This window comes from Siphateles boraxobius, unplaced genomic scaffold (assembly GCF_051911475.1).
Source record: "Siphateles boraxobius isolate OS27281-9 unplaced genomic scaffold, OSU_SipBor_1 8, whole genome shotgun sequence".
NCBI classification, from domain to species: domain Eukaryota; kingdom Metazoa; phylum Chordata; class Actinopteri; order Cypriniformes; family Leuciscidae; genus Siphateles; species Siphateles boraxobius.
This window is the reverse complement of record NW_027509208.1, coordinates 26,837,100-26,852,132: the sequence shown is the minus strand read 5'-3', so window position 1 is coordinate 26,852,132 and position 15,033 is coordinate 26,837,100. Positions and strand designations below refer to the sequence as shown.

Genomic DNA, 15,033 nt, shown 5'->3' with positions numbered 1-15,033 from the left:
CCTTTAAGAGCGTCTAGGACAGTAGCTAGGTCCCAGATCGGCACTGAGGGGGGGCGTGAAGGGTTCATCCTCCTAGCGCCCCTTAGGAAACGAATAATTAGGTTGTTTCTTCCCAATGGACGTTCCATTACAGGGTTGTGTGACGCTGTGATGGCCGCCACATATACTTTGAGCGTGGAGGGGGTGCGGCCCGCCTCCAGAAGCCCTTGTAGAAAAGCGAGTACGTTCGTAATCTCGCATGTCTCAGGGTTCAGGCCCTTGGCATTACACCAGTCACTGAACACTTTCCATTTCTGGGCATATAAGCGTCTCGTGGAGGGCGCCCGCGCCTCAGCGATGGTTTTTAGCGCTCCGCTCGTGAGGTTCCTGGGAACCTATTGAGGGGCCATGCATGAAGGGCCCACAGATCGGGGCGGGGATGAAATATCATCCCGCTGGCCTGACTGAGGAGGTCCGGCCTCAGTGGAATCGGCCGTGGTGCAGATTGCATTTGCATCAGATCTGGAAACCATGTTTGGTTCTTCCAGAGTGGGGCTATCAGAAGCACTGCGTTTTTCTCCTCTCTGACCCGACTGATGACCTGTGGCAGCATCGCGATCGGGGGAAAGGCATATAAGGGGCGGCTCGGCCAGCTCTGGGCGAGCGCGTCCGTGCTCTTCGTGAAGAAAAGAGAGCAGTGCGCGTTCTCCTTGGAGGCGAAGAGGTCGATCTCCGCTTTGCCAAAGGTTTTCCATAACCATTGAATCGTCAGCGGGTTGAGAGCCCATTCTCCTGGGAGAATCTTGTCTCTGGATAGCATGTCTGCCCCCTGGTTCACGGCGCCTGGCACATGCGCTGCTCTCAGTGAGCGCTAGTTGTGCTGGGACCATAAAATGAGTCTCCTGGCCATTGAATGCATGGAGCTCGACCTGAGTCCACCCTGGCGATTTATGTACGACACTACCGTCATGTTGTCCGTTCGGACCAGGACGTGTTCGTTGTTTAGATGTGGAAGCAGGGCTCTGAGAGCCAAAGCGACCGCTTTCATCTCCAGACAGTTTATGTGAAGGCGCTTCTCCGGGTTTGACCAAAAGCCGGAGACAGGCCTGCCCTCGTAAAGGGCCCCCCAACCTATTTTGGAGGCATCTGTCGTTATCATCTTTCTCCTTGTGTTCACACCCAGACTCTAGCCTGACTGGTACCAGTCGGCGGCTTTCCAGTGCGTCAGGGCTTTTATACAGCCGTGGTTCGCTCTGATTAAAAAGTGGCCCGAACGCCACGCGTGAGTAGGGACGCGGCTCTTGAGCCAGCGTTGGAGAGGGCGCATATGCAACAATCCTAGCTGGAGTATGGCCGATGCTGAGGCCATGAGACCGAGCATCCTCTGAAACCGCTTGACGGGGGCGCGCCCGCCCTGAATGATGTTGCAAGGCGCCGGATGGTGAGCGCGCGCTCTGATGAGAGACGCGCTGTCATTTTCATCGAGTCTAGAACTATTCCCAGGAAAGAAATCCTCTGGCTGGGAGATAGTATGCTTTTTGCAAAATTGATTCTTAGACCCAGGCATTCTAAATGGCTGATAATCCAAGATCTGTGTGTTATTAACTGACTCTCTGATTGTGCTAGGACCAGCCAATCGTCGAGATAATTCAGTATTCGCACTCCCCTTCGTCTCAAGGGGGAAAGTGCTGCGTCCATACATTTCGTGAATGTACGGGGAGCCAGGGACAGGCCGAACGGAAGTACTGTGTACTGGTAAGACTGTCCCTCGAAAGCGAATCTCAGAAACGGCCTCTTTATGAGGCGCTATTGGAATGTGAGAGTAAGCATCTTTCAGATCCACTGAGAGAAACCAATCTCCTGGGCGTACTTGCGCGAGGATATGCTTGGTTGTTAACATTCTGAACGAGCAAATCATTAGTGCTTTGTTCAGGTGTCTGAGATGTAGGATGGGGCGGAGACCTTTTTTAACCCTTCGCTTTTACTGGGGATGAATTCATAACTGTGTGAACAGTGCTTGTGTGTAGTGGTGCGTACATGACCGTAGGCACGTGATCTACATTCATGGGGCGCGCAGCCTAAACTGGGAATGAATTTGGCACTGTTTTGACAGTATCTGGGAATGCACACTTTGTGGACATGTGAACCCTTAGTGACACAGGCAGAAAAAGACTCTTTTTGTGTTTTCTGTGCGTCGCCGTAAAAACGGCGTTTGTTTGCAGGTGAGTGAGCTCTGTGACTGGCCCATTGACTGCTGTATGGACATTTCCAGCCGCCTGTAAGGGGACTGGGTAATGTTTTAGCTTTTGCAGAGAGAGTGGTCCGGCTTTTGCGAGACACGCACTCTCTCTTCTCATTCCTGTGGCTAGGACGGCTTTCGAGGCTCAGGGTTCAGCACAATCTTGGGCCGAGGACCCCGTTGCTCAGGAGGCGGCTTGCGGTTGTGGGAGCGTGAGCGGTCTCGAGCGTCAGCATGAGGCGCGGGCTGAGAGGCGGTGGGAGCTGTTCTAGCCCGCTGCGGCTGTGGCGGTCTCTGTCTGCTCTGCGATGAGCTGGAGCGCTTGGGCAGGAAATGGCGCATAGCTTGTGAAGCGTTCTGGGCCTCAGTGAAGCGTTCGGCGAAACCTTTAACCGCCGGTCCAAACAGCCCGCTGGTGGAGATAGGCGCGTCGAGAAACTGCGCCTTATCCGCGTCCTTCATCTCCGTCAGAGTCAGCCACAGATGGCGCTCGAGAACAGTCAAATTAGCCATGGCGCGGCCAATAGACTGGGCGGTGGCCTTCGTGGCTCGCAGAGCTATATCAGTTGCGCTGCGTAGGTCATTAAAGGCTTCGGGTTCGGGGCCAGACTCATCCATAGAGCGGAGAAGCTTAGCTTGGAACACTTGAAGTACCGCCATTGAGTGAAGCGCTGATGCAGCTTGGCCGGCGGCGGCGTAGGCGCGACCGGCGAGAGCAGAAGTAGTGCGGCAGGGCTTCGAGGGGTGGGAAGCTTTGGCTTTCCATCCAGTGGTGGAGGGCGGGCAGAGATGATTGGCCACGGCCCCTCGAGGGGCGGCGTTCCCTCGTAGCCTCTTTCCTTCGCACCGTCCACAGAGGAGAGCGACGAAGGAAAAGAAGGCTTCAGACGCGCAGAGTGGGGGGCTTTCCATGACTTGGTGAGTTCGTCATGAACCTCCGGGAAGAAGGGAGAAGGCCTTTGCCGAGGGGCCTGCTGGTGCCCCTGCAGAAACCACTCATCCAGTCGGCTTCGGGTTGGTTCTTCGGGAGAAGACCAATCGAGCCCGAGGTCCTCTACGGCCTTCGAGAGGACGCGGATAATCTCTGTATCCATGGTGGAGCCCCCGCTCGTGCTAGCTAGCGTCGACGGGGCGGGGTCGAGAGTGGAGCCCGGCCAGTCGTCCGATGCAGCGTCGATGGACAAGCTGTCATCCATTCCCCCATCGTCCTCGGACGCGCCGAAAGTCACAAGGCCCACCGCTCTGCTAGAGGGATGTGGGTCCGGCTGGGTGAACTGAACCGGCGGTGGGGAAGGCAAGAGCGGCGGTGAAGCACGCGGAGACTGGCTCGGCGTGACGTCACTGAGCTCAGGTTCAGGAAGCCTCTGTGAGCGGCGCTTTTTCTTAGTGCGCGGCTCAAACAGAGGGGTGGCGGCGATGGGCTCGCTCACGGCGAAAGCGGCGAGGCGAGCCCGCAGTGCGGAGAGACCCAGGTCATCACATTCCGGGCATCCGCCCTTGGTCAAAGCAGCTTCTGCGTGGTCCCGGCCCAGGCAGCGAGCGCAGATGATGTGACGATCCCCGTCCGGGAGAAGGTCTCTGCACGACGCGCAGGAAGGCATTTGAAACAACGCCTCAGAAAATTGCTCTTTTACAAGTGTCGCGGGGCGAACAGATGTAAAGATACTTGCGTGTGTGGCACGCCGGATGGCTCAGTAGGATGGCGTTCGAAGGCGGCTGAAGGTGCCGACGTCCTCGTAGCAATCCCGCTGGTATGCTTTTCGACGGCGGCGAAGGCTTCAATAATCCGGAGGATCCAGCGAAGAAGGTGTTCGCTGAAGGAGATTAAATCTAAAGAACTCTCATGACGGGGCGCCCAATAAATAGCTCTTGGCCACGCCCATCTTGGCGGGCTCTGACGCGCGCGGGCGCGAAGCGCGCTCATTGGTCGCTCATTCAGAGTCGCCCCGTCATTGGTTCGAGCAAGTTGCCGCAGCACAGCCAATGACCGAGCTTCCTTCGTTCATTGCTGTCAGCTGTGCAGCTGCAATGCGTTTTACATAAAGACTTCAATATTCTCGAGAAAAGGAGTTTTCCCATAGCGTAAGCTACTTACGCAATAGGAGAGACCTCTCGAAAGGGAACTGAATATGTTCTGGTTACAGTCTATATCAAACAGGGACACATAATCGGTGTTAGTGAGGGGGAAAAAAAAACTATACGAGTGCGGATTAGAACCCAAAACCTCTGACACGCTTGGCAAAAGTTCTACCACTAGACCATTAAAGAACATACAAAATACAGTTGGATCTATTTCTAAAGACACATTAAACTCAATGTACTATTTAAATCCATTGCTGGATATCGGTATGTTATTGTACATAGGTACATCTGATTTATGATTTAGTATTGTATTAGCAACCCCACCCCACCCATAAAATAGGATTACAGCGGTCATTGATTTTTGAAATTAATTATATCTTTCTTTTTGCAATACTTTTTTTTATTTTGTAATTCTTTATTTTTGTTTGCAAAACTATTTTTTTCCTCAGTACTTCCCCCCTATTTGCCATTCTTTATTCTTGTGAGTAAAAATTTTTTCTTTGGTCAATACTTTATTTTTGTTTTGCAAAACTTTATTTTCTTTTGCGAAACTTTATTCTTTTGCAAAACTATGCAGCATTATATTGACTCCATAGAACTGAGCGTACTGTATTACTGCCTGATGAACGTTACTGTGAACTCGTTCATTCTGGTGTCTGTGAACGGCAGCCAGCACTCTCAGTTTAACATCGTTCAATAGGGTGCCAGATTTCTATAGAGCCTTCCAGGGGAAAACACGTCTAAAACACACTGTAAACGGCCCTTAATATGTAGCGGGAAAAAACATCCAATCTGGCAACACCAGACACCAGTGTCGCACCGCCGCATGCGTAATCAAAACAAAAAGCAGCAAGGAGGCGTCGAATGATCATTTAAACGAGTTTTATGACAAGGTCGGGACGTTGAGGATGGGTAAAATCTTACATTTCTGTACAAACTTTTCCCGCCGATAAAATAATTGCTGTCTGTGGTTCGGGCTGTGGCAATAATTTTGAAAAATAATAGCTCGCAGCAACATAATGAAAAAAAAAATAACTATGAACTAGTTACAAATTTTAAAGTATTAACTGAACTAGTTCATGTAGAAAGTGAACTTTCCCAACACTGCTGACAATACTCACTACAGCCTATTTAAAAAGAGTAACATCATGTCAATTTCTAAACTTTCTGTTGTCTCTCTTTGGCGTTTTTTCCACAACCTTGATTGAGTGATTTAGCTGAGCCTTTCCGGAATTAAACTATGAATACCTCTTCCTTATAGCCTCATTATACATCTTGTAGGATAGCTGAAAGACATAAAATACTATTTTCCATAAAATAAAAAATGGATTTAATTGGATAAGTAAAATTATGCAAATATTTATATTAAAAGATTGCAACAACCGTCTTATCTTCTGAGATTATAAACAGTAATAGAAGTTGAGTTGATCCGGTCTTGTGTGTAGGATACTGTGAAAAAGAGGAAACATTATCAGAGAAAAAATACTGTATAAATGTAGTTTTGACATTAAATATATTATTTTTACACAATATAGATAATCAGACTTACCTGGTTTTGCATGATGTTGAAGTGGATTATTCTTAAAACTGTGCAGGCTTACAGAGTTCATGTCTGAATCTGTTGGTGTGTTTAAAAACAGCTCCCCGAGAAGAGTGACCAACCGGTACAGGGGGTGGGGTATATATGGGAGACCAGGGCTGTTATATTTTGAAAGTATGATAGTTTATTTATATTAAGTTTATAATTATTCATATATATATATATATATATATATATATATATATATATATATATATATATATATATGAAAATACAGCTATTGCCCAGGAAAAGGTAAGCGTTATAACACACGTTGACTTTTTGGGGGGCATTAATCAATATTAGAAGAAATACTGCTAGAGAAACCACAATTGTCCCTCTACACCAGTAACGGACTTATCTTATCTTATCTTATCTTAATGGCTCTGTCAAAAATGATAAAGCTAGCTATGTTAGATTTCAATAGTGAATAATTTGTGGCTGTTTTGTGACACTTCCCTGGCTCACTCCCCTCTCTCCATCTGAGAACACAGCAAGCACCTTAAAAGAATAGTTCACTTAAAAATGAAAATTCTGTCATCGTTTACTCGCCCTCAAGTTGTTTCAAACCTGTATGAATTTCTTTTTAAGTGAACTATTCCTTTAACTGCAAGGTGATTAATATTTGAAAGGTCTTCACACCTGACAGCCATCAGTGTTTCAGCTGTGAATGTCCATAAAATTTCATGGATTCCTGTATATGTCCATGTAGCCAAGTATCTGGGAATTTCTGGAAATCTAAATTGTGTAAACTTATAAATTGGCCCAGGTATTTTCCGTGTACATCCGGCAAACCCGAAATTACATGGCAGTTTACCATGGCCAGATATTACCAGATATGACCCTTTTCATGCAGTGTGATATTTACATCACGTGGACCCTTGAGTACATTAGGGGTGTAACTGTTCTAGGTAAAAAAAAAAATACCATTCTCCACCCATGGATCAGCACGCACTTGCACTGCTTAAATCTGACGACGCTTCTATAATTTGGTTTATTGAAAATTAACAGACAGACAATGTTCTGCTATTGTATGTTTCTGTCGATGGATACACATTCTCTGTCAATCTTTGTCAACTTTGTTCAATGCAAGTGCTGTATGCTTGAATATGACATTTTTTTACGCAGTCATCACCAGAGTGTTGATAGCACGCAAAAGAACTGAATAGCACACATTGCCATCTGTTTAAACAAAACTAATTCTCAGTCGGAAAAGGGTGGCTTGCCTACTTCAGGTTGATGGAGAGTTCCTGCCTCAAGTAGAGAAGTTCAAGTATCTTGGGGTCTTGTTTACGAGTGAGGGAAAGATGGAACGGGAGATTGACAGACGGATCGGTGCAGCTTCTGCAGTAATGCAGTCGATGTACCGGTCTGACGCAGTGAAGGAGGAGCTGAGCTGCAAGGCGAAGCTCTCAATTTATCGGTCAATCTACGTTTCTACTCTCACCTATGGTCATAAGCTGTGGGTCATGACCGAAAGGACAAGATCCTGGATACAGGCAGCCGAAATGAGCTTTCTCCACAGTGGCTGGGCACTCCCTTAGAGATAGGATGAGGAGCTCGGTCACTCGGGAGGAGCTCAGAGTAGAGCCGCTGCTCCTCCACATCGAGAGGAGCCAGCTGAGGTGGCTCGGGAATCTGTTCTGGATCCCTCCTGGACACCTTCCCGGGAAGGTGTTCCGGACGCGTCCCACTGGGAGGAGACCCCGGGGAAGACCTACCACACGCTGGAGGGATTATGTCTCCCGGCTGGCCTGGGAACACCTCGGTATTCCCCCAGAAGAGCTGGAGGAAGTGTCTGGGGAGAGGGAAGTCTGGGCATCTCTGCTTAGACAGCTGCCCCATCGACCCGCCCCCGGTTAAGCGGAAGAAGAAGATGATGATGATGATGATGATGATAATTTAAGCATTGCCAATTTAAACATTTAAGAGCCAGAAGAAGCGAATGAGAACTCGCACGCTGTGAGAAGATTTCAGACAGTCCGCAAATATGGAGTCCGCTTTCAAGTCTTGTGTTTCAACGGTCTTGGTGAGTATCCTAGTAGACAGTCGGTTACATCTTAAGTGAATGAAACAGTCGAAACGTATATCAGTATCAGGGTCTACTGGATCCGTGCATTATATAGTGACAGCAGGCTGTCTGTGTTTTTAATGTTAATCAAACAACAAAGAACAAGGACAACACTCACTGCTCTAAATTGAACAGCTTTAGTAACTTTAATAAGGATTATCCTTCAATTTATGCAGTCAAATACGCAATGTTACTTCACAATTTCTCTACCTGAAAACTAATGTTAGACCTAACTGAAAACCACTTTTTATTTTATTTTCTTGTATTTAGTATTATATAATTGTATTCTTAATTTTCTTTATTTTTATTTGACAGTAGTCCTTTTTTCCCCTGAACATAGCACATACCAAATCGTACTGAAACAGTGACCCTAAAACCGTGATACAAACCGAATTGTGTGTCATTTGAATCATTGCACCCCTAGCGTACATGTAAAAACCGAGGAATACTTTGAGCTTTAATGCTATCCATCGTGATAAGTCCCAGAAAATAGAAAGGACATGTCAATCAGCTAAAGCATAGTTTTTAAATTTGCAGCAAGGTGTGGCTGTTAAAAAAGAAAATTAATCAAAATCAAGTAATTTGGCACAAACATATGTAAAGTTAATTTTTGTTACATGTCTGTGCTCAAAAAGTAATATATTCAGTGAAATAAAAAACTGGAAGTGTGCCAACCCTTTTTTTCACAACCACACCGATTACTGATTAGTGATGTATGCAATCAGTGATGTTATTACCCAGTGTAGGCAGGGACTCGCTCATGCTCACACAAAAAAAATCAACCAATCCTTACTCTCAATCTCTAAACGGTTGAGAACATCAGCAGCCACGGCATCGACCTCCAGCTCGCACACACTCATCCGTTCCACCTCCTCTAAAACCAAAGAACTGCAAAACACACATGAAATAAAGGTAAAAATGACATACAGTGGCTGGTATGTATTGACATATAGCAACAACACAAACACACCTTGGTATGTTGTCCTCCTCCCAGCGAGTACACATTGTATCCCTCAGCTCGCTGTCACAGAGTTTGGACATACAGGGATTTTTCCATGGGCTGGTGCTGCCCCCTATATTCAACATCTGCTCTCCTACAGAAACAAGTAGTAATAGAGGTACAAAGTGTACATGAAAAGTACATGTATTGAGTTGAGAACTGTTATTATAAGTTTGATATAATGAAGTGAGTTGTCTTATTGCTGAATTCAGAGTTTGATTCAGTCCGATTTGTAAAATGGCCAGACTGATGTCAAATGATTCCAGGTCAAATGATTCATTCATTTGAAAAACATTTTTTGTGCGCAAAGGTTTTTTTTCATGATGTATGCGCATATATTAATGAAAATATGAATACAGCCGGAGAAACCGATCTCTAAACTGTCTTTATACTCTCTTTAAAGGCACAGTTCACCCAAAAATGAAAATTATGTCAGTATTTACTCACCCTCATTTTGTTCCAACTCCGTAAGACCTTTGTTCATCTTCGGAACACAAATTAAGATATTTTTTATTAAATCTGGGAGCTGGATCACTCCTCCATAGGCTTCTAAGGGATTGAAACTTGTTCCCCGAAAAGTTATTAGAGACATCGTTAAAATAGTCCAAGTGACTACAGTGGCTCAATCTTAAGTTTATCAAGCGACGAGAATACTTTGTGCACAAAAAAAACAAAAATAACGACTTTATTTAAACTATTAATTTCCTTCTCTGTGGGCCTCTAATCAGTTAACGTAGTGTGATTGCATAGTGCTACGTCACACGTAGGCTCACTATTGGCCGACGCTGGTCATGTGTGTGATGCGTGTGACGTACAACACAGAAGCAGTACGCTATTACACTAGTGAACTGACTCGAGGCCCACAGAGAAGGAAATGAATAGTTGAAATAAAGTCGTTATTTTGGGGGGGGGTTTGTGCACAAACATTTTTGGGTGAACTATCCCTTTAAGTTCATACCTCTAAATGAAAAAAAGTTGGTGCAATAAGACAGTAAAGTACACCCTGTGTGTGTGTAGTCTCAAGAGAAAAACCATAAGTTTGTGTTGTTTTATTTCCTTTTTTACTCATGTATTAATTAGTACTAAGTTTAATTTCCTTAATTCTAACAACTACATCACTGTTTTTAAACCTCTTGGCCTCTCCTGTCACATGACCGAAAAATGTAACGTTTTGAATATTTTTTAAAAAACTGCTTCGTCGTAATTGCATGATACTTGGAGGCTTTTGTCGCATTAGCTATGTGAACGCACAAAAAAAAGTCACACGTAGCTCCTTCGCAGTCAAAAATGACTGAGACAGAGTTCTCAACGGGCCTGAAAATTACAACCCGACCCGACCCGGCCCGTGGCTTTTAAAGCCCGGACCCGATGTAACCCGACACATAAACATGAATTATCTGCCCGAACCCGGCCCACAGCCCGACGCCGATTTTCAAAATTTTTTGTCATACACGTATTATCATGACCAGCAGACGGGAATTCAAATCAACCTTTGATGTTCACGTCTTTTAACAATAGCCTACAAACAATACAAACAACTGAAACAAACGTTAAATATATAAATAGGCTATATAGGCTACTAAATATGCCTCAAATAAAAATCTTCTGGACGACCCTGTTTTATGGCTGTCATATTTCATCAGCACCTTGCATTTTGAGCATTGCACGTAACCTGTAGAATTTCCATCAGAATCCAGCACCACTCCAGACACTTTCCAGACCTCTGATTTTCCCACTCCTGTAGTAGCGACAGTGAATTCACCTGCAGCAATAAGTTTACTTTTCACCAACTCCATCTTCTTCTCCAGGCTAAAGACGTGCACGTAGCGGCGTCAGGTCTTCCCCCGCGATGCACGTTGCACGCAGCAGCCAGACTTTCTTTACGGTGAACAGCAGCGATGATTAATAAATGTTTGTTTTTTTCACTGAGCGGAAAAGTTTAAGCCAGAGGTCCAACCCGACCCGAGTCATTTGCTTATATTTTCGACCCGAGCCCGGCCCGAACCCGCGGGTCCCGTCGGGTTTGTCGGGTCGACGCGGCCCGTTGAGAACTCTACCGAGACAGGAAATTAATGGGAAATACGAAAACTCAGAGAATTTTTTGATGTTACCAACTACAAATCATCCACTGTGGTAGAGAAAAGTGTACAAGCAATTGGGATAACCGCACCCTGGAGAGGATTGTGAAACAAAACCCATTCAAAAATGTGGGGAAGATTCAAAGGACGGACTGCAGCTGGAGTCAGTGCTTCAAGAACCACCACGCAGAGACGTATGCAAGACATGGGTTTCAGCTGTCGCATTCCTTGTGTCAAGCCACTCTTGAAGACACAGCGTCAGAAGCATCTCGCCTGGGCTTAAGATAAAAAGGACTGGACTGCTGCTGAGTGTTCCAAAGTTATGTTCTCTGATGAAAGTAAATTTTGCAAATTCTTTGGAAATCAAATTTTCTTTGGACTCACAGAGTCTAGAGGAAGAGAGGAGAGGCACAGAATCCATGTTGCTTGAAGTTCAGTGTAAAGTTTCCACAGTCAGTGATGGTTTGGGGTGTCATGTCATCTGCTGGTGTTGGTCCACTGTGTGTTCTGAGGTCCAAGGTCAACGCACCCGTCTACCAGGAAGTTTTAGAGCACTTCATGCTTCCTGCTGCTGACCAACTTTATGGAGATGCAGATTTCATTTTCCAACAGGGCTTGGCACCTGCACACAGTGCCAAAGATACCAGTACCTGGTTTAAGGACCATGGTATCCCTGTTCTTAATTTGCCAGCAAACTCGCCTCGCCTAGAAAATCTATGGGGTATTGTGAAGGGGAAGATGCAATACGCCAGACCCAACAATGCAGAAGAGCTGAAGGGCACTATCAGAGCAACCTGGGCTCTCGCTACACCTGAGCAGTGCCACAGACTGATCGACTCCATGCCACGCCGCATTGCTGCAGTAATTCAGGCAAAATGAACCCCAACTAATTATTGAGTGTTGTACATGCTCATACTTTTCATGTTCATACTTTTCAGCTGGCCAACATTTCTAAACATCCTTTTTTTGTATTGGTCCTAAGTAATATTCTAATTTTCGGAGATCCTGAATTTGGGCTTTTTAGTAGTTGTCAGTTTTAATCATCACAATTAAATGAAATAAACATTTGAAATATATCAGTCTGTGTGTAATGAATGAATATAATATCCAAATTTCACTCTTTGAATGGAATTACTGAAATAAATCAACTTTTTGATGATATTCTAATTATATGACCAGCACCTGTATTAGCCCGGTTTCTGTCAACACTGCATTGGCTCCGTATCAAACACTGTATACATTTTAAAATCTTGCTAATTACTTCCAAAGCACTAAATGGTTTAGCTCCCCAGTACTTGAGTGAGCTTTCTGTCAACTGATGGAGTTTTGGTTTCTTGCCACGGTCACCTTTGGCTTTTGGCTTGCTTAGTTGGGGAAACTTATGCATTTTCAAGTGCATTTACTTGAACTTCTTAGGTAATCTCAATGGTTTAACCCATTTGAGAGGCGTGCAAAATCAGAATTTAAAATGGATTGAATAAAGCTCTCTACGAACTTGACGTGCGATGCCACGCTGACTGACACGTTTGCGCATGAATCACTGTCACATGCACATGCTCAGAGCAATATTGTAAGTTACTGCATGATAATAAATTTTTAACTAGCAGAATAATGCATCACGATATGCATTGTCTCACTTTAAATTATGTCTTTTAACTATTATATTATTTCAAAGGGCAAAAACTTGAACTTTAAATATTGGATTTACTTCAAGTCAGCTGTCACTTTAGCACGAGGCCAGTATCATATAGCATTAGCTTCTTAGCTTGAGCAAACTCAATCACGTCGAGCTAGGGGGCTTAGTTTGAGGCAACCAGCACCTCAGCTCCACGCACATCCCGCCTCTTTGCCCATTTTCAATTATGCAGGAGTGACGTGGTGCCAAGATGGTGATGGCTGGCTCCGCCCACTTTAGGCTTCAAAAACACTCATCAGAAACCTACAGGTGACGTCACGGACACTACGTCCAAATTTTTTTGCAGTCTATGGTAAGGTCTAACATTAGTATGCAGTAGGGCTGCAACAACTAATCGATAAAATCGATTATAATCGATTATGAAAATCGTTGTCAACGAATGTCATTATCGATTAGTTGGTCTGCTTACGTCACGGGGAGCGTTTACTGGTACGCACACACACGCAAGGTCTCTCTCCCTCAGGCGCTCTGCCGAGCGTGCGCGCTACACAGTTTGGAGCAGTCTCGCATGCGCGCTCTTGCTTGCGCGCTCTAGATTTCGGGAGTTTGAACCATAGATATCATATAGAGACTAGATGCCCTATTGGCCGCTGTGGCGCAAGAAACGCGGCCGCCATATTAAGCAGGTCATACTCCTATTTGCGTTGCATAGCAGCAGTAGATTTCAGAGCACTGTGCAGTATATTCCTGCTCAAATCGGCGGACCATCACTCGGGAATTACTTTACACAAGTAAGATTTAACATTTAACATTACCGTACTAATAGTTGTATTTTGTGAACAAAATATTCAATGTGTCCTGTATCGTAGCTACGTGTATGACCTTTGCAGTAAAAAAACCTGCGTGAAAATCAGTTCGGTATTCAGTGAGATATGATTAATTAAATGCGCTGGCAGCTCATTGCACCTGCCAAACAGATTACACTGAGCGGAGCGGGTGACCGGTTTAAGATGGCGGCCCCACGGCTCGTCCGCGCCAATAGGCAGTAGCGGTCGATAGGGCGTCTATCTATATGATGTCTATGGTTTGAACTAATTCGCGGGCATCAGGGAGCCGCAATCAATATGCGGGAGACTCCCGGGACTTCCGGGATGTCTATATTTTGTCTCGAGCATCAGGTTGTGCAATCAGTTCGCTCGCAACGTAAGTGATGGATTAAAATAGCGCTACCGCAGAAATAGGTTAAATTAAAACGGTGTTTACAAAGTGAAGCATTAAATACAAAGGCAGTTAATAACAGCAGCAGTAAAATATTGTTTTTTAGTCACTGTACTCAGTGGTTTTCAGCGAATGCTTGTGCACTAATGCATAATTTCTCCTGTCCTTTACTCAAGCCTGTTAGCTTGCTGGGTAACGTTACCTCCATTCCGTTCTCTTTTTATAGCATTTGTCTACTAAGTTTTAATTGTTTTTCAAACGCGATCTACTGCGGCTCTACATTCACACAATTGTTTTCAGTCTTTCTATATTTATTTAATCAATTTATCCTTATATTATATTCTTTTATATATTATATATATAATATATATTATATTCTTTATCCTTATATTCCTTATATATAATTAATTTTAAATAAAAATTAAATGAATTATATATTTTAGATGTTTTTAGTTTGTTTTTAGTTCAGATATTCACATCTGAACAACATGTCTGTGTAAATTTGTTTTAACAAAAATTGTGTTAAAGCATAATATGTTGGATATCATTTTTTTAACAATAATCATGTTTGTCAACTTGCCATCAGCAATTATCATTAAAAACAATGCAAATATTGATATTAGTAAAACTCAATGTGTGGCTTTTGCACTTTTTAAAGTACACTTTTACACATAAATACCCTGATTTACGGTTTTATTTAGTTATAATAAAAAAAAAATCTAATTTAATTTCTATCCGATTAATCGATTAATCGAAAAAATAATCGTCCGATTAATCGATTATCAAAATAATCGTTAGTTGCAGCCCTAGTATGCAGGTACAGAAGTACTACAGAAATTGAAAGAAATAAATCAAATGTAAAATAATACTGGATAGTCTTACCAATTATGTATATATTACTATACTAACAGAATGTTTTTTTGTGTCAAGTCAAACTAGAGGAAATATAAAATTACAAATAGAATATACACAAATAAATAACATGAATCAAATATAACTAAAAAAATACTTTAGTAGTCTCTCAACCAATCGGAGCGAGGGGCAAAAATAGGAAACGGAGAGGAAGAAAGTCAGTGCTGTGATGAGACGAGGCTAAAGTGAGCTCTGCCCAAATCCAAGTGCACAAAAATTATATACATCATCAATTCCCG

The 15,033-nt window shown here is 44.0% G+C and overlaps 1 protein-coding gene across 1 annotated transcript in view; it reads right to left on the bottom strand.

Annotated features, from left to right (window-relative positions):
- Window positions 1–15,033, bottom strand: part of rev3l (REV3 like, DNA directed polymerase zeta catalytic subunit) — a 197,805-nt gene that overhangs the window by 138,577 nt on the left and 44,195 nt on the right. The window contains exons 5-6 of the mRNA XM_077219798.1: window positions 8,921–9,044; window positions 8,744–8,838 (exon numbers count right to left, since the gene is read on the bottom strand). Coding sequence (XP_077075913.1) covers window positions 8,744–8,838; window positions 8,921–9,044 — 219 coding nt within the window. The remainder of the gene's footprint in view (window positions 1–8,743; window positions 8,839–8,920; window positions 9,045–15,033) is intronic.